This window comes from Nelumbo nucifera, chromosome 2 (assembly GCF_055504915.1).
Source record: "Nelumbo nucifera cultivar China Antique chromosome 2, China Antique-T2T, whole genome shotgun sequence".
NCBI lineage: Eukaryota > Viridiplantae > Streptophyta > Magnoliopsida > Proteales > Nelumbonaceae > Nelumbo > Nelumbo nucifera.
In genome coordinates this window covers 112,199,709-112,224,850 of record NC_142650.1, presented here as the reverse complement: position 1 = coordinate 112,224,850, position 25,142 = coordinate 112,199,709, and the positions used below count along the sequence as shown (strand labels likewise).

Here is a 25,142-nt window from a genome sequence, read left to right as displayed (position 1 = left end):
GCTTAAGATGTAGCACAAACTAGGGATGCAAACTGATTGGATTGGATTCGACTCAGGGTATATCCGAATATGATCTAACATTGTTCATGTTAGATTCGATTAGAACCGAAGATTTGATCAAATTTGATAGGCCTTGATTTGAATTCGAATCCTATCAGTAAGTTAGATCTTTGGATCTGATCCAATCCGACTTGTTTTCTTTAAAAATTAAAAAACTCTTAAAAGAAAAATAAAATATACCAATTTAAATAAAAAACAAAAAATACAAGTATGTTTTAATTATTTTCATCATATATATTCATGTTTTTTATAAAAAAATAAATAATATAACAAATTTATAAAAATACAATATAAATAATATATTTATAAATAAATAAATAAATAACATATATATCTATTATATATTAAATATATTGGATCGGATCTTCTCAGATCGGATAGAGATTACCCGAATCCGATCCGAATATCGAACAGGGATGATCCGAATCGGCCAAATAAAATCGAATCTCGGATCGGATCATGATCCGATCGATTTGCACCCCTAGAACGGAGCAGCAAAATAAACCACGAAAGTTCTATAAATTACGACATTGCCCTACACCGCGGCAATCTACAAAGTGGTTCACTTATTTCCCAAACGTAACAGCGAAGAAAGACAGCGGAGAATGGAAGCAGAGAACAGCAGCTCTTCCTGCAGCTTTTCCACTAACTGGATCGTCGAGCAGGGATGTCTAGAGAATTCTATCACTTTCGAGTCTTCAGTTTCTCCGATCGATGAAGACGTCGATGCAAGTTCGAGAGATCATCTCCTGCTCAAGCCCGATTCACCCGATTCTGGACCTTGCGAAATCAAGAGTAAGTTCAGTTTCTTAGTCCAAAACTAGTTTAATTATGCCGGATTCAGAGATTTTTTGGTGCAAATATTTCCCATGAAAAAAAATAACATTAGAAATATTTAGGGCATGTGATTCAAAGAAGTGGAGTTGAGAAATTTGCAGAAAACACGGGGGCGCTAGCGTTGGCGGGAGACCATCTAGGAGATTATATAGTAATTTTCCGTTGATTAGGGCTTCGTTTAGTTGTTGGTTTGATTAGATGTTTTAGCTATACAATTGCGAATTCTCCTGTCTAGTAACCGAAATACTGCTATACTCGATTAGGATTAGCTGATTAATACATAATTAATTCATTCTATTAGGCACTACACTGCCCGTAGGAGATACAAGGAATTAACTGGACTATGGAGGCTCTCTGTGTGTGGATGGGGCTTTTGCTCTGTTTGTGCAGGCCTCTAACGGAGGAGGTCCCTTGTATTGTGGTGTATGTTGATTACTTAACCTTGACTGGTGAGTCTAGAGAAAGGTGAAGTACAAAAACAAGAAGTATGTAGATATATTCTAGAAACAAACTAATAGGTCGGGCCAACATAAAACTATTTATGAACTTCATTTTTCGTTCGTTTATAATAAATAAGGGAACGATCAAGGTTGATGCCTAAGTAATGTATGGAAGCAGCCATTCCCCATATGTAGGTTTGATTGTCAATCAAAAGGGAGAGATTGAACTAAAATTGCATTTAGAGTTAAGAGTGCGGTAGATGAAGTAGAGTTAAACTTCTTTATAGTTGCATTACCAATGCAACTGAATTAGACTGAGGGTATAAGTCAATTCTATCGTAGTCTTAGAATGAATATGCTATTCAGCTGGTGGACCATATATTTTAGTAAGGGGTTGGCTTCCTTGATGAAGAGATGAAGTTGGTAATGAAGATGCAAATTTCTCTGCAGATAGCCTGGCCATTGGTGGGATAGGGAATTTTTTGTATTGGAGGATCATTATTGGCTGGCAGTTTGTAAGGGCTTGTTCATTGAATTATTAATTATGGATGTGTTACATGGCTATTACAGTTTTCTATGGTAGTGAGGGCCCATTTGTTGAATGGTTAATGAGATTTTATATCAGGGGCAATTGCATAGTTTAATAGTAAAACCTCAGGCTGACAAAGTAATGGCCATTTTGTGCAAAACAATGCCAAAGCTTAGGTCTGTATCCAGTCCACCACTCCCATGATCCTAGAAACTAGATAGACCAATACTGGACAGGTCCTTTATTTCTTGGTTGCATAATTAGTTTACCGAACCTGCCTTTATCATTTATTTTTATTGTTTTTCCCTTTCTTCATTGTTGAATCTATCCCTTACCCTTATTTCTTTTAGGGATATTATCTAAAACTCACCAAAACTTTTCAAAATCTCCACGAAGCCCCATGTCAGTGATCTACCGTTAAAAGATAGTCAATTTTATCAAATTTCCCATACTACCCTCCAAATATTGATCTCTTGTTGGAGTCCATGGTGCTAGGAAAAACACTGTTCATTATCTTCTTCCACCTGACAACCTAACCATAAGTGCCTCTCTCTCCTCCTCATCCTCCCTCCTTCCTCTTCTCTACAGTAGCAGGACAAGGAGAACTCATTTCCATTTATTTCCTACTCTCTCTAATATTTTGAACAGTAATAACTGTTCAAACACTCAAGCAAATTAGGGTACTCTGTTTGTGAAACAGAGTACATAGATCCTTAATATCCATGATGTTATTTGCCAATGTTTTTTATTGATTAAGAAAACTTCAAACGTTTTCAAATTCGGGTTTTAAGACAACATAACCAATGAGTATAAGAAAATGTTTAATCTCCATTGTTGGCCAAAATGCATGTACTTTCTAGATGGAATGTAGGGATATGGGTCTAAATTTAGCATGAACTTGGATGCCAATTGGAAAGATTTCGTGTTGGCGACAACCAATAGGAGGAATCATCATCTTCCATGGATTTTGTTTGGATTATAGCTTATGTGTTCCAAGAGTATTATATCTACTGTCTCACATAATAATGGTTTGAACAATAATAATGCATAGAACTTGTTTACTGGTCCTGATTAAACTTCAAAATGTGAATTGGGATGAACTGTGTGCTCATTAATCATCCAATAATAATCAACATAATCACACTAAATCCCATTATAGAGAGACGAATGGAATTGAATCGATTGCCTACATGAAGAAGGAAGTTGTTACAACTAGACCAGTTGCGAGCATGAGAAAGACAAATGTCGGGTACCGTGCATGTGGAATGGGACTTATAATGGGTTTCTCTGAAGGATCCTTTTGCATAGAAAACATAAATCAATATGAGCACTAATAGAGTGCTCAGTCACAGAGAAAACCCTAGAAGAAAAACTTGCCATGCCGAAAGAAGAGAGAGAATATGATTGATCTAGTCGGGGCCTCCTTCCATGTTGACTCTATTCTATGCAGAAGCCAGGAGGGTAGACTACCAAAAAAGATTACTAGGGGGATATTCCATTTCAGTATTTAGAATAGTTGTGCCTCTTGTACCATTTAACCTCCAGAAATTTGCTAATTATTCAGGGATAATTTGGTCATGTAAATTATTTTAGTGCTTATGTGGACAACTTCTGTTAATAATCATTAACAGTGATCTGATGGAAGGTGAGTTTTGGACAATAAAAACTCACTCACATGGGGCTCTCTGGAGGTTTGAAAAAGTCACGGTGAGTTTGAAATGCCAAAAAGTCATGGTGAGTTTGAAATGCCAAAAAGTCATGGTGAATTTTAGATAATATCCCTTTCTTTTATTATTCTGTCATTATCTTCTTTCATCTATTTATTGGTTCCAAAGTTTTTGTAGTCACTAAACAGCATAGCCTATTGCTGTTCCCCTTTTGTTTTCATAATTTTTAAGCCACCTTAGGTTCCATCCAACTTCCTTAGCCTTAAGCAAGCATGTTAAGGGGCTTATGGCCTATTTCCAACTTTACTATTGATTGTTCTCAACCAATCAACCCATCATTTTAGCTTCTTTTTTCATATTAGTTGTATTCCTTTAGATTGACTTGCTTGAAACAGCTTATTGTTGTATTAATTTCATCCCTAAAACCCTATCTTAACCTAACCAGGAGCTCTTTTTTCACTTTGATATTGATAGAAAACACGTCTTTGATTTCTATTAAATATTTCTTTGTCATTCTCCTACTGCTCCCGCATCACCATGTTACATCAATCATGTACTAGTATTGGAATTTCACATGGGTATGAGGTATTGAACTCAACAAGCCTGAAAAATAAGCCCCAGGAACTAGGCTGTTATATTTTAGTTTCAAGTTATTTTTTATGATATATTTTTGGTGTCATGTAAATAATGGGATAACTGTTAGAAAAATAAAAAAAAGTAAATATAGGTGTATAAATTAATGCAAACAAATTCACTAGCAACAACAGAGGGAGATTGGATATGATGTCCAAATTTTATTATAAGAGTTTGAGGTTCTTTAGTCACATCTTTTTTTTTTTTTGAAAGATAAAGAGAAAAAGGAATCATTAAAGAAAACAGGAAGTACATAAGGTGATAAGATATTACCCTAGAGGAGAAAATTGAACACCTAAAACACAGCTTACAACTTACCTGACCCTTCATCAGACTCAAGACACTAGCAGGAATTCCTATCACACAAACCACTCAAGACCTACATAAAATTGGGAGGATAACCTATGAGACCAACCCAAAACTTCCAAGAAAAACCTGCAACCTACTCAAACATCAATAGAACCACTTATACAATTCCTGCTATTCCTCCTCTTCAAACACTTCCTCCTGCCCATCATCATCCTCATTCCAGCTCCCTCCACCTTCCCCTGCTGTGTCTTTCTTCATCCTCTCCTCCCTCCTCCTCTCAAACTCCTCAAAAGCTCTTCTGTGCTGGAAGCATGGTTCAAAGTATCGATATGCCTCTGCATATCGTTACTTAGATACACATGGAAATAATTTTTTTTAGTTTTTTTTTCAAAATTTGGTTACAGGTGTTTCGGGACCCAAAAGATATGATACGATATGCCTGATACGGGGCGTATCGTATCGATTTTTTGAACCTTGGCTGGAAGATTGGAGATGCAAGGAAGTTTGCCCCTTGAGGAAATTGTTAACAGAGATGTTCAGGTTGGGAAGGGGCTCGGGCTGTTTCTTTGGGGTGGGGAGGAGTTTGCTAGAAGAGCTTTCAAGGAGTTTGAGAAGAAGAGGGAGGAGAGGATGAAGAAAGACACAGAAGGGGAAGGTGGAGAGAGCTGGAAGCCTGGAATGAGGATGATGATGGGCAGGAGGAAGTGTTTGAAGGGGAGGAATAGAGGGGAATTCTACAAGGGGTTCTATTGATGTTCAAGTAGGTTGCAGGTTTTTCTTAGAAGCTTCGGGTTGGTCCCAAGGGTTTATCCTCCCAATTTTGAAGAGGTCCCTCAAATTTCATGCTTATGTTGTCTAAACATGTTTGACATGGATACAACACCCATTTTGAAAATTGAAGTGTCCATTATAACAAAGATGTCAATCAAGTTGCCTCCTCCAAACCGTCATTATGAATCAGCATAGTTGGCAGAATATGGAAAGGATTGGAGGATCTTGAGAAGATTTGGGAAATTTTCTCATAACCCATCTTATGTAGACATGTCAACTATATGACAAGAAAAATGTGCCATACATGAAATTTACACACATACACACACAAAAAATTTACATATATGTTTATGTAACATATATTACAACTTAATTCCCTAATTTCCTTTGCACTGTTACTTGGGATGCAAGGAAAAGAATCAACTAAAAATTGAGGTGTGCATGTAATGCTTCTACCCAAGATGATGATGATGATGATGATGATGATGAGACAGTGTTGTTGAGAATTGGAAGCATAAAATTAGAAACAAATGCATCTGAAGGAATTAAGGGGTGGTGGGGCTAAAAGGTAAAAATATAAAGAAATGCATTTTGAGATTAGTCATGCACATCAATGATCAACGGATGTTGCAAGTTGAAGGGTCTACAAGGGTAATAGGAAGGCCAAGAATTAGGGAAGTGGGAGTAGTGAAAAACAAGACTTTGGAGCCTATGGTTTAATATACAATATGGCCATATGTGGAGTGAAATATGGATTAGAATTTGTAGCAAATAGTTTTCATAAGGCCAAGCTGATTGTAGATAATTGGTGCATAGAACCATTTACCATGTAAAATATGGTGAAGCTTACCAAGTCAAAAGATGGGATCAAGGTGTTCTTTTGGAAACAACTATCCAGCAATAGTTCCCCCCCCCTTAAAAATATAAATAAATAAATAGGTAAAAAGAAAGAAAAAAAGAAAAAAGAAAAAAGAAAAAAGAAAAAACAGGAGGAATTTCCTTCAAGATAGGGGTGTCTTTTGGACCGGATTTGGTCCAGTCCAATCGGATCCAATATGAGTCCATTACAGATGGACCAGGTCCAGTCCAATTCAATGAATACTCTGGACCATTTTGGACCAGTCTAATTCAATGTTTGGACTGTCCAATCTGTTTAAATTGATTTTCATTTAGATTGGTTCCAGCCCAAACCTGGTCCATTGACACCTGTATCCTTATCTTCTATAGATATTGGTTCAGTCCAACCCAATCCAACTTAAATCCATTATGGATGGACCCGGAACTGGAACCGTTCTGGCCACCGGTTTTTGGGTTGACGGTTCGACCGTCTGGTCCAAACGGATGGCCCGTTCCGACAAAAAAAAATTAAAAAATAAAAAATAATTAAAATTTAAAAACGGCCGAAAACCATTGAACGGGTCAAACGGGTTGATGGTTCGACTACCCGGGTCAATGGGTCATTGACCAATTCAATGGTTTTTGGCTAGGGACCGGGTTTGGGGTAAAACGGTTCGAAAACCATGCAATCAAATCCAATAAATGCTTTGGACCATTAAATCTGGACTGATCCAATTCAATATGTTTTATTGGTCCGTCCAATTTGTGCAAATTGATTTTCATTTGAACGGGGGGTCCACCCAAAACCAGTCCACTGGAACTCCTACTTCAAGATTTAACATAGATTGCACTGTTAACCATGGATAAAGAGACCTTCACAACAACAGTGAAGAAAGACCTCTCTAATAAAAGTTTTCTTATTTTTGATGAGTAACTGTTGAAAATTTTATTAATTGTGAGAAAAAGAGGATGCACAAAGATATGTGCCCCTAGGCAAATAAGGTTTCTAATAAAAATTTTCTCTGATCTGTTAATGAAAAAGAAAAAAACCTTCAAAGATGCCCTTAGCATTCACATCTTTGGATTTATACTCTCCAAAAAATTCCAAGATAATTTTGATATTGCCCTTTAGTTATCTTGATCAGTTGTCAAATTAGTTGCTTGTATATATATTTTTTAATTGTTTTGCAACTTTCAACATAGTTTTCTTTCCTCTCACAAGGTCAACCTGTTTAGTCTCTTTGAGATTGTTAAAAATATTGCCCATGTAACAAGTTTACGAGGGTATATAAGTGGTGTCTCTTTCAGATTAATGCTCAAAGAGACAAAAACCACCTCTTTTTGGAGGTGGTGTTCTTCTTTCTGGTGATTTTTGGAGGTGGTATTCCTTTTCTTTATATTTGCTATAGTTTCTCTTTTTATTTTGCACAAGGAGACAAAAACCATGAGCTTCCCTAGAATGATGTACTTAGCCCTAAAGTTGTTCTTAACTAGAATTTGTTCTACACTAAAAGGAGAATCTTATAGCAGGGATGATGAATTTGAGCAAACACATAGATCCATGCCAATCTCCTCAACCCTTGATGCGCCAAATAAAAATTGGTGATGGTCATATGCCTTTTAACTAAAAAAGAGTTGATGTCTTTTAAATAGATCTTAGACTTATTTTTTTGATAAATATAAATAGGTCTTACACAATGGTAGGTTTTTTTTGCCTTGCTCCTAAAGAAGGGGGAAACACTATATTTGGCGAATTGAACATAAACAAACATGGAAAAGATGCAGCTTGCCATTCATAAGGAAGAACATAAGCAACCAAGCAAATAAATTACTTGCAACCCCCTAAAATGCTTGTTTTTTTTTGGAAATTCTGTGCTCCTATTGTGGATCTCTGACACAAAGGAAAATAACTAGTGTTGTATGAATACTACATGCAGTCAGAATCTGATACGTTGCCAGGAGTTTTACACTTTTACCTGATGTGTTGAAAATTTTCTGGGTTTTATGAAGCATAAATTGCTGACATTTCTGAAAGAATTAGAAAGGTTATTTAGGCCTTTATTAGGGCAACATAATATAGCCAATGTGAATCTGTTGATTCATTGAGCATATAAGATACCAAATTAGCTTTATCGATAAAAAAAGATACCAAATTAGCTGATGTTAGGCCTCTATCTGTTACTCGTCAGTTTAGCTGAAAAATGATGATTGCATGAATGAATGGATAAACCGGCATCTGAGATATCCTCAAGTAGTCAAGGGTTTTGTTGATCAATAATCAGTCCAGAGTTTAGTTGCTGATAAAAAAATAAAAAAATTGAGTCCAGACTTAGTTTTTTTAAATGGTATTAACAGTTCCAAGGAGTACCAATAATGTTCAAGTGACTTTTGGGTAATGCCACCATTTGTTATCTGAGCTTTATCATTTGCTATAATCTAGCATGCCATAATCCATCATCCACACAAAATCCTTTTTGGTCATGTCGTCATGAATAGAATGACTGCTGTTTGATGTGTTTAATCAATTGACTTTTCCATTTCTTTTATTTGAGAGGATGAATACCTTCTTCATTCTTATACATTTTTAATATCCTTGTCAATGATTTGTATTTCTTTATCTGCAGTTATTTTTAGGCAGAAACATGAAGTCCGACAGGTCTATGTTCGCAGTACTGCTCGAGTATATGAGATATATTATGCAACCAACCAGCAGAGCAGTAATGAATATCTCTGCACAGTACGCTGTGGAATTGTTGCTAAAAGTGAAATAGTTCACCACACAAATGATAGTGGAGAAACAATTGTTGCAAATCCAATGAAAGAAGAGAAAGTTAAGAATGGCAGTCATAATAGCACCAATGAAGATGACTGGGTAGAAGTTAAGGTCCCTGATTCTCCATCACTTGATAGCAATGCCACTTTTCTCCCCAAAAAGAATGAATTAAATATGGATCGAAGCATTCAGGTATTTTTCTTTACTTTTTGTGCAGTCTTACTTGAGCAAAACAATATTTTCTATTTTCTATTTCATGTTTTATTATATCCTGTTTCTGATTGAAAAAATGATTCAGGATCTTTACGAGGCTACAGCAGAGATTACTGATGCAAGCCCCTGCACATCTCTTACACTTCGACTGCTATCACTTCAGACCAAAGGATGTCTTCATCTACAGGAGATTTACATATTTGCTGATCCTGTTGAATCTTCTGATTCAGATCATGAAGTGGGTCTGATGGAAAAACCAGCAGGAAGTTCTTTAATGGCCATGCTTGTTCCCACTCTTCTGCAGCTATCTAAATCTGGAATTGGCCAAACACGAGAAAGGAATGTTTCTAATATCAGAGAGACATACAATCATTGGGGTGGTAACTCAGAGACAGCTGAATTAACCAACCCTTCAACTTGGAGGATAATAAAGGAAGCTGAATCCAGCATGGCTGATAAACAGAAACCGGAAATCCAATGTGCAACTGGGGCTACTGTAGAATCAACCCTGTCTGGATCCAGCATAGCTGATCAACAGGAAATAAAAATGCAAGAAGTGGCTGTGGCCATGGCAAAGTATTGTGAACCACAACCCAGCATAGCTGAGCAGCATGAAGTGAGAAGGGTTGCTGGAGAAACCACACAGTTAAAATCTGAGACACAGATGAAAGGTACAGAACACAGATCTGATTCTGTAATCGAAGAAAATGGTTTGCCTTGTAGTCGTTTGGAGAAAATTTTGGATCAGCTGGTTTGTCGAATGGACAGAATAGAAGCTGTCTGTTCTAGGTTCGAAGAAAACATGTTGAAGCCCATCAGTAGCATGGAGACGAGGCTCCTGCGACTGGAGCAGCAACTGGAGGCCCTTACCATGAGATCACATCCTTCTGGAAGGTACTCATGCACAAGGATTGCTGCTCCTGAATTTTCATGCAATGAATCTGAATCCAGCTCCTGTGTAGATGGGAATGATAGATGCTGTTATGGTGGTCTGGAATCTGCTGAGAAAGATACAGATTTTGATAAATTGTCACCTGCAACTGATAATGCTATAGTTGATGCTTCTCAATCTCTTCCAGGTCTGGTAGTTACAGCTCCTGAATTTTCAAATGGTGATGATGATGATGATAATCACAATGATATTAAGAGTTGTAGTGATTCTTCTGAGTCACTGAAGGAGCCCATAACAGTGAAGTCATGTCCATCCATTGATGATGCTTTAGCTTTGGCACTTGCAGGATTCTTAACTTCAACTTCGATTCAATCTCCACAAATTTCCCAATCTTTAAAAATTAGTGCTCCTGATTTTCCAAATGAAGAGGATCATGACAATGACAATTTGGCTTCACCAATAATTTCATGTGAAAGGCTTGCAGATCTGGTCACACATGTTGAACAAAGTGGCACGGAGAGGGTAAATAATTCATTTTTAGATCCCTGTGACACTGCTTCTCTAGAGAGTGAAGTGAAAGTGATGCAGTCACCCGATAACACCCCTACTGAAGCTACCAATGAAGCAGCTTGTAGGCAGGAGGATAGGACAGAAGTCAGTTGCAATGTAACAAGGACAGATGATCTGATGGGCGGAAAGGAAACCAGCATTGAAGAAATGATAGAGAGAACATGTAATGGGGTTCCACCAAATGAGGAAAAGGCTGAAGATAGAGTACCTTGGAATGAAACCATCATCCAGAACCAGTCTCCCGTAAGCCGGGCTGGTGAAAGGCATGACAGTACTGTGGACGGAACTTTCACCGAGGGAGATCTTTCCCTGGAGCTCGATGACGATAGAAATCCAGGTACAACTACTAAGGGTGTTACTGCACCTAAATTCACCACTGCAATGGAGGTCCAGGGTGCAGGATACAAGGACGTGTTGCTTCATGTTCCAGATCAACCTATGGTGGATTTCAAACTTCCCCTCCTTGATGTAAAATTTGTTGTCCAAGAACATTGGAAGGCTACATCTCCTCTTGAAGCACTTCTAAATGACATGACGGAAACCAGGAAAGAAGTTTCTTGTGCCAGTAATGGAGATGATGGTGTCACAACCGATGAGAAACACCACATTTTCTCTCTGGAGGACGATGAACCTAATGCGCCTACAGCATCTGACCAGCCTTTGTTGGACGTAGATGATCTCACTCAGAAAAACGAAACTTCAAACTTGGAAAGCGAACCCCCACAGGATCTTTCTCCATGCAGCAACCAGGAGCCATTCCCAAGTCTCATTTGAGAACGATTGTTTGTTATATTATACGTGCCATCTTGTATATTATATAGAATAGACCAGTGAAAAGTGGGAACCATCAATGTATGCTACAGATCTGACCAATGGATTAATTACTTGACCATGAGTTAATTTTCCTTCATAGTGACGTGTGTTTCTTTGTTCTATCTGTTTATAATGGTTAAAATACATAACCTTTCCATAACTCATGATAAAGTAACAGTTTTCATTAGTAATCGAAAAGATTTACGAGAGCAAAGTGAGGCTAGAAATTCAAGAACGCAACAAAAGTAAACATTCCAGATACACAAACATGTTAAATAGGAAAATAAGGCCCCGAATTACAAATTCCTTTTAACACCATTCTTGACCGTGTAAGCCAACCATGGATCTTTGGGACGAAACGCTCAACCCGATCACTGTGGCCACTGGCCCACCTTGAAAGTCCATCAGAACGAGGTGTTCAATCTGGACGCTGAAGCCTCTTTCAATTTAAAGTTTCAAATTCCAAGAAATTCAAATTCATCCATGGAATCCTGTCCGAAGATCGAACTTCGAACCCAGCCGATAACTATAATAAGAGTGCTCTGTTCTCTTCTACAATCGTAAAATTAAGGGAATGACCCTAGAGGAGGGCTTGAGCTCAGCTCTAATAACTTTTGGTAGAATAAGAGGGCAGGCTCGTGTTTTACAAACTGAAAATGCTCAATCAACGACTTCGATAAAAGGGGCCACAAAATCTAGTTTTAAGTTTTGATAACTACTCACCCATTCCCTGGATAAAAATTAATAAAAAAATACTTGTTCTTTAGGGGTGGGGATGTAGAAGCGAAGGACAGTCATTCGCCTTTGCCATTTTGCTGGGAGGCTACAAAATTGCGAATGACTTCCATGGCCAACTGGTGAGCGTTTTTGTTTTGCAGCTTAGCAAGTGCATCCATAGCTTCATATGTCTCCTTGTCAGCAAAAAGCTTCAGGTTGAATCGAGTTGGTGCCTCCACAGGACCTTCCCACTTTTCAACTATCTCTTTAAGTTTCTCAAAGCCCTAAACAGAAGAATTAAAGTCTATATCAATCCATCAGTAGTCAAGATTCTACTAAAAAAATACTGGACTAGAAATTTTCAAGGTATCAGGATATGTATGTGGACATTCTTGATCCTTGAGATCAGCCAAATAAATTAAGGTTGTCTTTGATACCATTGCTGTTTCTACCTGAAACATTTTGGGTTGATCAATACAAATTGGCATGTAATTGTTATTCAAGGATGTTTATAGTTGAAACAGACACCTTAAAAAATGGTGGGAGGCTTCTTATAGAAATGTCAAATTGATGTTTCAGGTAGAAACAGTAATGTACCATACACAACCTAAATAAGATGTTCCAAGTTCCGCAGATGGCCCAAAGGTGTAAAAGAGGGGAAAAATAGTTTTGCATCTCACCATACGAGTTGTGAAGCTGCCAAATGATTCCTTTGCCTGTCGTTTGCGTTTCCAGTTGTAGAATAATGGTTCTAAAACCTTCTCCAAATCATGAAGCTTCACCTTGTCCATGAAGCATTTTGCTAGTGACGTTTGATTGGGTGTTCCCCCAAGCCAAATCTGTTTTCACAGAGAGACAGCACATCAATTTAGTTTCTCCTGTTGCATGAAGAGGTTTGTGATGTCACCTATAGTGATGCCACAAACCTAAGTCCTAACTACCTAAGAATTTCTTTTCCCGGATTTCAGTTGTACAAGTGCTATACATACCTGATAGCTGTTGGGTCCATCACCCACCAGTCCAAGCTCAGCCATGTAGGGCCTAGCACATCCATTGGGACATCCAGTTACCCTTATTACTACTGACTCATTGTACTTGAGACCAACCTGTAATAAAAAGAATGTTTGCTTATTAGCACCAAAAAAAATGGCACTGGCCTGCAATCTAGATGTCCAGTTGATATATTTCCAATTGGTCTGTGCTTTAAAACACTAGTATAGAAAACTTGATAGTTATAGTAATTTACCTTATCAAATACAGCTCTAACCCGCTTAAGAATGTCAGGTATCCCCCTCTCAGCTTCAGCTATTGCCAACGGGCAAAGTGGCAATGCTGGGCATGCCATCGCAGTTAAGTTGAGGGGGTCTACATACCTAGGATGCTGCCCACATGCAAAACAAGTCAAATTTTCTTGACCACGAATTTACATAGTATTCCAACCAAAGTTACATTACAACATAGACTCCAAGTTATGTTTTGAAAGATAACAATGTCAAAATGCAAGTATCAGAGAGAGATCAAGAAATTGTATAAGAAAATTGTAAGATGATAAATTAAAGGAAACCCCTAAAAGGACATCAAAACCTCTACAAATTCTACTTAAAGATTTCATGAAAATTCTTACAAGATGTATTATAATGCTTGTTTAGTACATATTTAATTGCCTCCCTTTACCATTTCCAGCTCAATCATGTTTTTAGAAGTTGAGTAATTTCCCACGCTGAAACCAATGCCTTGGAAACACACACCGGCCAGTCTGGCCTGTCCAACTAGTAGAATGGGAGCTGTTCTCTCGGCAGTTCAGTTTTCTTTTCTTTTCTTCTTTCTTTTTTTGATAATTTCTCTTGGCAGTTTAGTTATCCCACCAACCCGGAAAGGCTTCCAAAACCAACACGTACCCTCAACCAATGTAAGAAGATATCTTTTCCCCTCATCATGGCAATCATGGTTTTTAAAAACGAACCGGTGACCGAACCGGTCAGGGGTCCGGTTACCGGTTCGAACGGTCCGACTGTTCGACCCGAACGGTCGGCCCATTCTGACAAAAAAATAAAAAAATGGGAAAACGGTCAAAACCATTTGAACAGTTAACCGGCCGGTTCAGCGGTTTGCTGACCAAAATCAACGGTTTTGGAGGAAAATGGAACCGGTCAGGTGACTGGTTCCCGGTTTTTCCAGTCCGGTCCAGTTATAAAAACAGTGATGGCAATCCATTTTTTTTATAAGTTTCCTTTTCTTATTTTAGTTCCTTGTTTTGATTTCTTTTGCTATTCCATGAACCATCGAATTGGGGTTTTGCATTTGGTACACTAAAATTCTAATCTTTTTACTGAAAGAACATATTAAATAATAGATGCTTCCTTATAATCAGTTGTTTTTTCTTTCTCATATAAAGAATCGTGTTTCCTCAATTGGACACTAGACAAACTCTGAATATCATTCTACCCTGTTCACACCATGGATTTTGGCATTGATTTTACTGACCATGCATTTAATTACTAGGGTCAAATTATGGTTATAGTATTCTTTTTTCAACCTTTTCTCTTTTCTTTTCTTTTTGTTTGTTTCTAAGATTTGTTTATATTTTTCTTCATTTTCAATTATTAATAGTCTTAACTTGCCTTACCTGACTTGTCATTTGATTCAACAAAACTTTAACATACTTGATCTTTTAAGATCTGAACACTGTTCAGTTCAGTAAAGTTAACTTTAAGAAATTGATTCCAAAATTAAGATAGTTATGTCACAAAAAAAAATTATTACCTTGTATCATCAAAGTATAAATATCTTACCAGTAGCCCAGCCTGTGCAAGAGCTGTTGTGATAGGACGCCTCCAAGCACGGCGAATGTCACACAAGATAATATTCTGGTTTGGTGTGATGCGCACATCTAGGTTATACTTCTCAATCACCTCCCTTAAAGTCTTCTTCATGTTTCCCTTAATACGACCATTATCAACATGGAGCCCACAAAACAGACCACCATCACCCTGCAACATAACACCTGATCCTTCATGAAAGAACAAGGGCAAGAAATAAATCACAATTAACATAATCCCATATGTCAGATTTGCTACCAACAAGTTACTCAGCTGAATGATAAATAACATAGATCCACCCTAAAGACAGTCATCAAGAATCTAAATTGGTAAGACTGAACCTGCTCATGCCATCCCAAATAACTTTGGAATTCCCATTCTGGTAGTTCTCGGAAGGGCTCAAATTTCTTCCCATAGTATTGTTCAACAACAGTTCTGAACTTCTCAATCCCCCATGAGCTGATCAGATATTTCATTCTACTATATTTTCGGTCATCTCTTCTCCCATTTTCTCGCTGTGTAACAACAATTGCTTTAATAGCATATAATATATCCTCTTTTGGCACATAGCCAAGTGGTTCTCCCAAACGAGGGAATGTTGTCTCCAATCTATGAGTTCTTCCCATCCCGCCTCCAACCTGTAATAGAAATTATTTCCAACATTTGTTACAAAGGATTGAAAAGAGATAAAACTAGAAAAAAATGCAAAATGCAAATGATAAACTTACATAAATATTGAATCCCTGAGGCTCCCCATCAGCATCAGTGACCACAACCACACCAATATCATTAGTGAGAATATCCACAGAGTTGTCTGTAGGCACAGTGACTGCAATTTTAAACTTCCTTGGCAAGAACTGAGTACCATAGATGGGCTCTGGAGAATCAGGGAAATTTGTTCCATATGAGTTGTCATTACGGACCTTCACTACTTCAGGAGGCTCTGCTGACATAATTTTCTCTCCATCAACCCACATATCATAGTAGAAACCAGACTGAGGGGTCAGAAGTGCAGCAATGTTTTCTGCAGTCTCCTGTGCGAACAAGTAATCTTTTCTTGCAAACGGAGCTGCAGGAGCAAGGACATTTCTGTTCAGGTCACCACATGCACCAAGAGTTGAACCCATGTTTCTTATTATAGTACTCATAACTGTCTTGAGATCCTTCTTCAAAACGCCGTGTAGCTGGAATGTTTGTCTGGTTGTCAGACGAAGAGTTCCAATTCCAAACTGGTCAGCCAAATCATCCATGACCAAGTAGAGCCTGTTTGGGACTTTACCACAAGGATTCTTTGTTCGGAGCATAAATTGGTATGACTTAACACCACGTTCATCTCTGTTATACTGCTGATAGCTTCCATGGAACTTGATCAATTGTGTGGCAGCTTCATTTATGTTAGGGGCTTCTGATAGTAGCTCTTCGTTGAGAGGGAATCTCAAGTAATTGCTTTGTTCTTTGAATATCTCAACCTTGCTACGCTTAGTCTCAGTGGAAGTGTCTTGCTTTACTGGCTGCAGAGGGCAACAAGATGCCAAGATCAATTATTAGAAATCCCTGATATGTTTCTTGTTCACTTACTGCAATTAATCCAAGATGCAAAACCTAATAGGACAACGGTTTGTTCATATATATAACCTAAAACTAACTGCTCATACTTGAAATTTCATTCAGCCTTTCTATAAAGAAACAAAAACATAATGACTATATCCTCCATCGACCGTTTTAAAAAAAAGATTTCTTTTTTCTTTTTAATCTCCGTCAGAAACAGCTCATTCAAATTGATCAAAACCGAAGAAAGATTTCCGAAAATGAAAAAAAAAAAGAGAGCAAATTTCTAATCCATCGAATCACAAAAAAATTCCATCCACGACAAGAATACATCACTAAAACAGAACAAAACCAAGACTTAAATATCCAAGCTCAATGGAGTAACCCAAGAATCCTCACCGTTGAGACAGCAGTTACAGGAGAAGATTTCGACACCGAAGCCGGAAAAACATGGACGCACCTGTTCAGCGGAACCAATCCAGACGGTTTCAAACCATTGAACCGCTGAATCCGAAGCTGCGGCTCGTTCAACACAATGGCATTCGTAGCTCCTACCGACGTAGCCATCACAGACAACAATAAGAGTTGACGAGCTCCGATTCAGAGCCAGAAGCAACGGCAGCAGCAGAAAATGGTAGGGTTTTGAAGCACAGAATCTCAGACTGTCCACACTCACTGGTCGGAATCTTTCTACCGGCCAAACGTGTCGGATAATTTTTATTGTTGTTTGGGTGGTTGCGATTTGCGAAGTTGGACTCGAATAATCGTATACATTTTAGTTTTACACAATGATCAACGCTAACGTACGCAAGTACGTGATTTAAGACCTGCATTAACCAGATAGGCAGAGATACACATGACATCACCAAAGTGCCAACTGCCAAGCCAAGTGGAGATCGAGCGCATTACGCATGGTGAGCACGGTAGGATAGACCCGTAGGTAAACCTACTTGGGCTTTTGCAAATACATTGTATGTGGACGTGCTTGATGGAGTCGTAGCGCAATTATTAAAATTTGAGTTCACTTTTTGCTACGACAGGGGTCGCAGCGCAAGATGTCACTTCATCTTATTCAAAGGTTAGGGTGGGGCCACAGCAGTGGATCAAAGGTTTTGATTTGTTGTGTCAGCGCGGCGCTACGACACTACTGTTGTAGCAATTAGCAAATGTTAGTTTGTTGAGATTTAGTTTAGGCATAAAAATAAAAAGCGAAGCGAAACGGGTTTTGTCTGTTTTGGCGGAGTGTGGTTTCGGAATGCCTCATCGGAAAATCTTCTGGGTTCCTTTTTGAGTCCGGCCTACCAACCGTTGGATTCATGTATCTGAGCGTTGTACGGTCTTTACGTGAATTTCCCTTATATAGTGTTGACGATGGCGTGTCTGGCCATACTTGGTGGACACATGGACCTGACCTCGACATGTGGCGTTGTCGAGGGGTACTCCTGTCAATCCATATTCCTCCAAGGGCAGCAGGGTAATTCTCGCGATGAGCCAGTGTGTGTGTGTTTTAATGCGTTTACTCTCGACATACTTACGAAGGGTCATGGTCGGTGGACGCCTCTTTGGCTCCTATCTACGTGACTTCAATCTACAGGGTGGTTTCGTTCCTCATCACTCCTCTCGTAGGTGACTCCGACTGTAAAAGTCGAGCTAGCACTTACTCTCTTGCTGTGATCTCAGATTTACTTTGAGTCCTCTGCTAGAGTCTTTGTCCTTTAGGAACACTCCTGGGTTCATTCTTCGTAGGTGGGATTCACAATCTTTAAAACTCAAAAATTACTATCCTACCTTCGACTTCAGATTTGGCAGCAATAATTATTGCCATTTGTGGAAAATGACTTAATATATTCCTTTTAAGAAAACTCTAAAAAACTCCAATAGTGGCTGCTAACCAAGATAATGCCCCAACTGCTCAAAATATGGTCGCACATGAGCAGTTCAACGTTGTACTTCAATGTCTGGACCATTTGGCCCAATAGTTGGATGAATTACGACACCCGAAAGGAGGCCTTCCACAAAATGGCTGCCCCGCTAGGACCCAAGAACAACGTGGCAGAAGATCTTCCCTAGTCTTAGTAAGCCAGCGTCTAGGCGGACATGTTGGTGGGGATCGAGTCCGTGACAATCTAAACAACCACATTGCCTCCAACTGCAGCAAGGACGACGACAGGCGTTCAGGTCACCACAATTCCCCTCATTGGTCGGGAGTTGGTCGATGCCACGCCTCTCCCCCATAGGTCTTGGACCTTTGCGATCACTTGAACGATCGTCATGCACATAGAGCCCAGTATCCAACCGATTCAGAATACTCTACGAACTATATGGACCTCACCAAGTGAGAGAACCCCGTGAACAAGCCGAGGTCTTGATACCTTAGATTGATTAGCGTCTCAGAAGCCTCCAAACACAAATCGACGCCATTCAAGACAAGATCAGGTAGGTCAAGGGGGGCAAGGGTGATGTCTGCACTAGTCAGCCGACCTCGTCTAGTTGGACGAAGGCCTTCAATGACTCCATTACTTCAAAACCACTCTTGGCAAATTTCAAGGTGCCCACTCTTGTGACGTATGATGGGAGTACGGTCTGAAGGACCACTTGGGAGAGCTTTCGAGTCTTAATGCTCTTTTATGGGTACTCCGATGCCTTAATGTGTAGGGCCTTTTAGGGCACTTTCAAGGGAGCCGCATGCAGATGGCTTTCCATGCTCCCCCTTGGTCCATCAACTCTTAGGACCAATTCACAAACCTTTTTTTCGTTCACTTCGTGAGCAGCCAATAGTGCCAAAAGACTGTCATCTCCCTTATGTCCGTTAAGCAAAAGCTTGGGGAGAGCCTTAGGGCATACAAGAAGCTATTCAACCAAGAGGAACTTTGAGGTTAAAGACCTCGACCCCTCAATGTCCATGGCTGTCGCCATCAGCGGCCTCCACCTAGGACCTCTCAATTGGTCTATTTTCAAGCCACCAACTAAGAACAAGGTCGAGTTCCTTAAAAAGGTGTAAAGGTACATAGCGGATGAGGAGGCTGAGGCCAATAAGCATATGCAAAATCCAAAAGTTGGCCCCAACAAGAAAAAAGAAAATACAGAGATGGACTAACCGACGGTCTCAATAGCAAGAACCGTGACAAGAAGCCGCCAACACCATCATTTGACAAATACACTCCATTGAATGCTTCTCGAACCCATATCCTAATGCAAGTAGGGAAGTGGGAATATATGAAATGACCCACCAAGTTGAAAAGGAACCCCAGAAAGGAAAATCCCAAATAGTACTACAAGTATCACTGCGACACAGGCCACGACACTAAAGACTACTATGAGTAGGAATGGCAATGGGGCGGGTTTGGGGTGGGGTACCCCCTCCCCGTCCCCGCCCCAAAGTCAAGATACTTTTCCCTATCCTTGCCTCATTCTTGGTGGTAGGGTGGGTTTGTGGAAAATTTACACATATAATATAGGAATTTTGGGGTATTTTAGGAATTGAATTATAATACTTTGGAGGTACTTCAAAAATGAAATTATGGGATTCTAGGGTTTTAAGAATTTAGGGAAAACTTAGAGATATTTTAGATATCAATATTAAACCTAGAGATATTTTACTAATTTTACCTTCGGGTTCAGGGAATTATATACAAAACCCATCTTTGCCCCATCCCCGATTCAGGGAAAAAATGTTTTCCCCGTCCATACCCCGTTAGGTGCGGGGCAGAGTGGGGCCTTAGTTTTACGGGGGAAATTGCCATCCCTAACTGTGATCTCAAAAATGAGATTGAGTCCCTTATCCAATAGGGACATTTAAAAGGTTATGTCAGTAGTGAAGTACTAGTGTTGTTGTCAGCACCAACACCGACCGACCCTAGCCTAACCGAACTTTAGCAAGGGTTATCGAAGTCATTGCTAGTGGCTTGGCTGTGGAGGGTGAAACCACCTTGGCCAAGAAGGCCTATTCTTGATAGTTAAGCATTGAGCACAGGACCCCAAAGAATCAGAGGCTGGAGGAACTCATCTCCTTCTCTGATGACGATTTAAGAGGGGTCTCCACACCTCATGATGATGCATTGGTGGTTTCGATGATAATCACCAACTATGAAGTGAGAAGGATTCTCATAGATAACGGCTCTTTAGTTGGTGTCCTATTCTATGAGGCATTTGAGAAGATGCAGTTGACCTTAGACCGACTGCAACCTATTGATGTGCCATTAGCTGGACTCTTTGGGGTAGCCATGAGACTGGAAGGGAGAATCACCTTACATATGACAGTAGGGATATAACCTCGACACGTTACTCGAATGATAGAGTTCTTGGTCGTGAAGGTCGGTTCACCCTACAATGCCATCATTGGTTGGCTGACCCTTCATGCACTCAAGGCCATCATATCTTCATACCGCCTCATTATGAAGTACCCCATGGAGCATGGTATAGGGTTGGTTAGGGGAAACTAGTAGGCAGTCAGACAATTCTACATTGCAACACTAAAAGGCAAGAATAAAGCATCCCTACTAGCAGAAGGGCTTGACCTCAGGGATGAACTCTCCAGTCGAGGCCATCCCTTAGAAGACCTCACCTTAGTTCCCTTGGACAAGGCTGAGCCCAAGAAAATAGTACAAGTTGGGTCTCTCCTCCCTTGGGACAAATTTTCTAAATTAGTAAGCTTCTTTAAAGCCAATACCAACATATCTGCTTGGTCTACCATTGATATGCTAGGAATTGACCCATCGGTCATTACTCATAGGCTGAGCATGAACCCGAGTTGTAAGCTGGTTTGGCAAAAGAAGAAGAAATTTGCATCGAAGGGTTGAGAAGTGATTGGAGAGGAGGTGGACAAGTTAATCAATTCAGATTTCACCAAAGAGGTACATTATCCTAAATGGCTATCTAATGTGGTCATGGTTAAGAAAGTTAATGGGAAGTGGTGCATATGCATTGACTTCACATATCTTAACAAAGCCTGCCCTAAAGACAAATTTCCCTTTCCAAGAATAGATCACTTGGTCAATGCTACGATAGGTTATGAACTTTTGGGCTTTATGGATGCATTTTTAGGCTACAACCAAATACGGATGCATCCTAACGATGAAAAGAAGACATCCTTCATCATTGAGTATGGAACCTACTGCTACAAGGTAATGCCTTTCGAATTGAAGAATGCTGAAGCCACATACTAGAAGTTGGTGAACAAAATGTTCAAGGAACATATTGGCTAAAATGTTGAGGCCTATGTCGACAACATGATTGTATAAAGCCTTAAATCAAGCCAACATATTACTAACACTGATGAAACTTTGGCGTGTCAGGAAGTACAACATAAAGATGAACCCCACCAAGTGTGCCTTTGGGGTCACATCGGGAAAATTCCTCAGATTTGTGGTCTCTCAATGAGGAATTGAAGTCAATCTTGAGAAAATACAAGCTATCCTTAACATTGAGCCCCTATGATTGATCAAGGAGACTCAGAAGCTCACTAGCCACATCCGCAACCCTCAACTGATTCATGTCTCAGTCGGTCGATAGGTTCTTACCCTTCTTCTAGGATATCAAATAGTTAAAAGACTTCCAATGGTCAGAGGATTGCCAGAAGGCCTTTGACGAATTAAAAGCATACTTGGCCTCACCACCGCTATCTCAATTGACCTAATCTAGGGGAAAACCTCTTCTTGTACCTCTCTATAGGGGACAAGGCGATCAATTCAGTACTAGTTTGGGAAGAAGAGGGGTTGCTGAAGTTGGTATACTATGTTAGCAAGGTCCTCTGCGGCATTGAGATTAGGTATCGTGAGGTGGAGAAGATAGCCTTCGCGCTAGTGACCTTGGCTAGAAAATTGAGACTTTACTTCCAAGCCTATACTATAGCAGTTTTGACCAATCAACCTTTGAAGCAAATACTAGAGAAACCAGAGACCTCGGGTCGACTAATTAAATGGGTTATAGAGTTATCGAAGTTTAACATCCACTACCAGCTGGGGCTTGTAGTCAAGGTACATGCTCTAGTAGATTTTTTGGTTGAATGCACTTTTTAGTTACAATAGCGCCCTTAAGCAGGAAGAGCCTCAGCCCTCTTGGACTTTGTATGTGGATGGATCCTTTAACACTAGGGGAGAGAAACTGACCTCATCCTACTAAATCTAGACAACACCAAACTGGAATATGCATTTCGGTTTAACTTCCCTACTTCAAACAATGAAGCCGAATACGAGGCATTGCTTGCTAGTATCCATTTAGCCAAAGACCTCGGAGTTGAGCACATTGAAGTCTTCAATGATTCATAGTTGGTCATGATCTAGGTAAAAGGGGAATACGAGGCTAGAGAACTCAACATGGCCAAGCACCTAAGTAAAGTCAAAGAGTTGGTTAGATAATTCCAACATTTTACTCTACATTAAGTACCACGAGCAAAGAACTCTTAAGCTGACACCTCCAAGCTAGCCAACTCTTTGGGGTCGGCCCTTGGCCACACCGTGCATATGGAAAATTTGGCACATCCCATCATCAAAGAGAAGCAAGTGTGCCCAATTCAGGTTAATCTTCAGGTTCGGGGTAGGGATCATATTCCTTGTTCTCAACCCCGATTCTGGAACTCACCCCATTCCCATCCCCGATCCCCGATGGGGATAAAATTTGTCCTCCATCCCTAATCCTTGATGGGGATGGGTTCCCTGTGGGGACCCGAATCCCTGAATTTTTTTTTTGAAAAATAAAATTACTTAAAATAAATAAAAAAAATTTAAATTATAAACAATGTTTTAAATATGTTTTGATATATAATATAAATAATAGATATATACATACATACATAATCGGTGTTGAGGTGGGACAGGGACCTCAATCCCCATCCCTAACCCCGACCCTGACCCCGATTGGGGATTCCTATTAATCCCCGTCCTTGTCCCCACCCTGCCAAAACAATCCCCATCCCCGACCCCATGGGGTTGGGGAAGTCGGGTCCCTGTCGGGGATGGGGAAAATTGCCATCCCTACCCATACTTGCCTATTTATAACATGGGCAACTACTACAAACAAAAAATGAGGCACAAAGAGTTAGATGACAATCGACACGATATGTCATACTAGAGGATAAGCTATATAAAATATCCTTCACACTACCTTACCTCAGATGCCTACACCAAGACGGGGTGAATATGTGTTAAGAGAAATCCATGAAGGCCTCTACAACAACCATCTAGGAGGTAGGGCCCTTTCACAAAAAGAATTGAGACATGGATATTTTTGGCCTTCCATATAGAAGAATTCAATTCAACTAATAAAACATGTGACTGATGCCAACGACACTCTAGGATATCCCACTAGCCTTAACAACCATCACAGCAAGAACCATGCAAGGTTTCTTCTAGAAGAACATTATTTGCCACTTTATCATTCCGCACATGCTTGTCATTGACAATGACCGCTAATTTGATGACACCAAGTTCAGAGAATGGTGTCTAGACTAGGCGTAAGGCAACAATACACATCGATCTGTTATCCTTAAACCAATAGACTGGTTGAGGTCACCAACAAAACTATCCTGGATGGACTGCAAGCCAGATTGGACAAAGCCAAAGGACTTTGGGCAGATGAGTTGTCTAGTGTACTATGGGCATATTGGACAACACCTCAAACGGCCATGGGAGAAACTCCATTCAATTTAACATATGGAATAAAAGTTGTCATCCCAATAGAAATTGGTCAGCTGACGCGTCAGACAGAGGCGTACAATGAGGCCAAGAACAATGAAAAACCTAAAAGCAACCTTGACCTATTGGAAGGCACTTAAGAACAAGCTAAGATCAAAGTCTCTACCTACCAACAAAGAGTATCAAGATACTAAAACTCTTGGGTCAAGGAACGTCACTTCAAGGGACCTCATCCTCAAAAGTTATTGTCCTTGAGCCTAGTGTTGGAAAGCTTGGCCCAAACTAGGAAAGGCCTCACAAAATTAGACAAGTGGTAGGGCTTGGCATCTTTCGACTAGAGTACCTTGGTGGAAGACCGATACCTCGTACCTGGAACTTGGAGAACCTTTGTGTCTACTACCAATGATGCAAATTGTACTTGAAGAAATTTAATGAAAACAAAAGTTCCTCTCTGTTTAGTTTTCCTGCCTTTGTATATGATCATTCTCACTTTTTGGGTTGCCAAAACCCCCTTGGATATTGGCCCCAACTTGTGGCATACAACCTTTCATAGGTTACACATCCAAAAGGCCCCCTCGGCTAAACATGAGACATTGGGTCTTCGACCAACCTTATTAAGTGTTTATGGTTAAAGGCCGCAAATTGACCTCATCTAAAGGCCAAAACACCTAGGTTGAAAGAAACAAATCTAAGCTAACTACTCACTTACCTAAGAACAATGATACACATACACTTAAACTAAAAACATAGTTTTACAAAAAAACAAGAGTCTTGTATTTATATTCATTCATTTACAAAGTGCCTGAAGGGGGGCATCGACCCCTCTACTTTCGTCTCCATGACTTTGACCGACCTTTAGCCCTCTAGGAAGGGATCCAATCGATCAACATCAAAGTTCAAGAAGAACTTCGATACATGGATTTTGCAATCCTCGTATCCCTCCAAATATGCACAAGAAGCAAAGTGAGCCAAGTCCCTCGGATGTTCCTGTGAGGACTTGTAATTGGGAACAACCTTGGTGAATGATTCCTTGAGCTTCTACTCTATTGACTCAAGGGCTGACTTCATATCCTTCACCTTGTC

The 25,142-nt window shown here is 39.8% G+C and overlaps 2 protein-coding genes across 3 annotated transcripts; one reads left to right on the top strand and one right to left on the bottom strand.

Annotated features, from left to right (window-relative positions):
* The first annotated feature begins 613 nt into the window (after positions 1-613).
* Positions 614-11,441, top strand: LOC104585909 (40S ribosomal protein S27). Its single transcript, XM_010242949.2, has 3 exons — positions 614-855; positions 8,708-9,048; positions 9,155-11,441. Exons 1-3 carry the CDS (start codon positions 666-668, stop codon positions 11,303-11,305), a joined length of 2,682 nt encoding a protein of 893 aa, XP_010241251.1. The 5' UTR covers positions 614-665; the 3' UTR covers positions 11,306-11,441.
* A 349-nt stretch (positions 11,442-11,790) lies between these two features.
* Positions 11,791-17,344, bottom strand: LOC104585910 (sulfite reductase 1 [ferredoxin], chloroplastic). 2 transcript variants are annotated; one of them, XM_010242950.3, is made up of 8 exons: positions 16,828-17,344; positions 15,609-16,391; positions 15,222-15,518; positions 14,854-15,051; positions 13,308-13,442; positions 13,051-13,167; positions 12,742-12,900; positions 11,791-12,345 (listed from the first exon to the last, which is right to left on the bottom strand). In XM_010242950.3, the coding sequence occupies exons 1-8, from the start codon at positions 16,993-16,995 to the stop codon at positions 12,139-12,141; spliced, it is 2,064 nt and encodes a 687-aa protein (XP_010241252.1). In that variant the 5' UTR covers positions 16,996-17,344; the 3' UTR covers positions 11,791-12,138. The 2 variants fall into 2 exon arrangements, with proteins under 2 accessions (XP_010241252.1, XP_088754402.1); XM_088898276.1 differs by having other exon boundaries at positions 16,889-17,341.
* Positions 17,345-25,142: the final 7,798 nt, after the last annotated feature.

What these genes read in the sequence shown, in the direction of transcription:
- LOC104585909 (XM_010242949.2), top strand. Translation starts at nt 666, where the DNA reads ATGGAAGCAGAGAACAGCAGCTCTTCCTGCAGCTTTTCCACTAACTGG. An exon ending in TGGACCTTGCGAAATCAAGA is followed by an intron (nt 856 to 8,707) that starts GTAAGTTCAGTT and finishes CTTTATCTGCAG; the next exon opens with TTATTTTTAGGCAGAAACAT. An exon ending in ATATGGATCGAAGCATTCAG is followed by an intron (nt 9,049 to 9,154) that starts GTATTTTTCTTT and finishes AAAATGATTCAG; the next exon opens with GATCTTTACGAGGCTACAGC.
- LOC104585910 (XM_010242950.3), bottom strand. Translation starts at nt 16,995, where the DNA reads ATGGCTACGTCGGTAGGAGCTACGAATGCCATTGTGTTGAACGAGCCG. An exon ending in ATGGACCCAACAGCTATCAG is followed by an intron (nt 12,901 to 13,050) that starts GTATGTATAGCA and finishes CTGTGAAAACAG; the next exon opens with ATTTGGCTTGGGGGAACACC. An exon ending in GCAGCTTCACAACTCGTATG is followed by an intron (nt 12,346 to 12,741) that starts GTGAGATGCAAA and finishes TCTTCTGTTTAG; the next exon opens with GGCTTTGAGAAACTTAAAGA.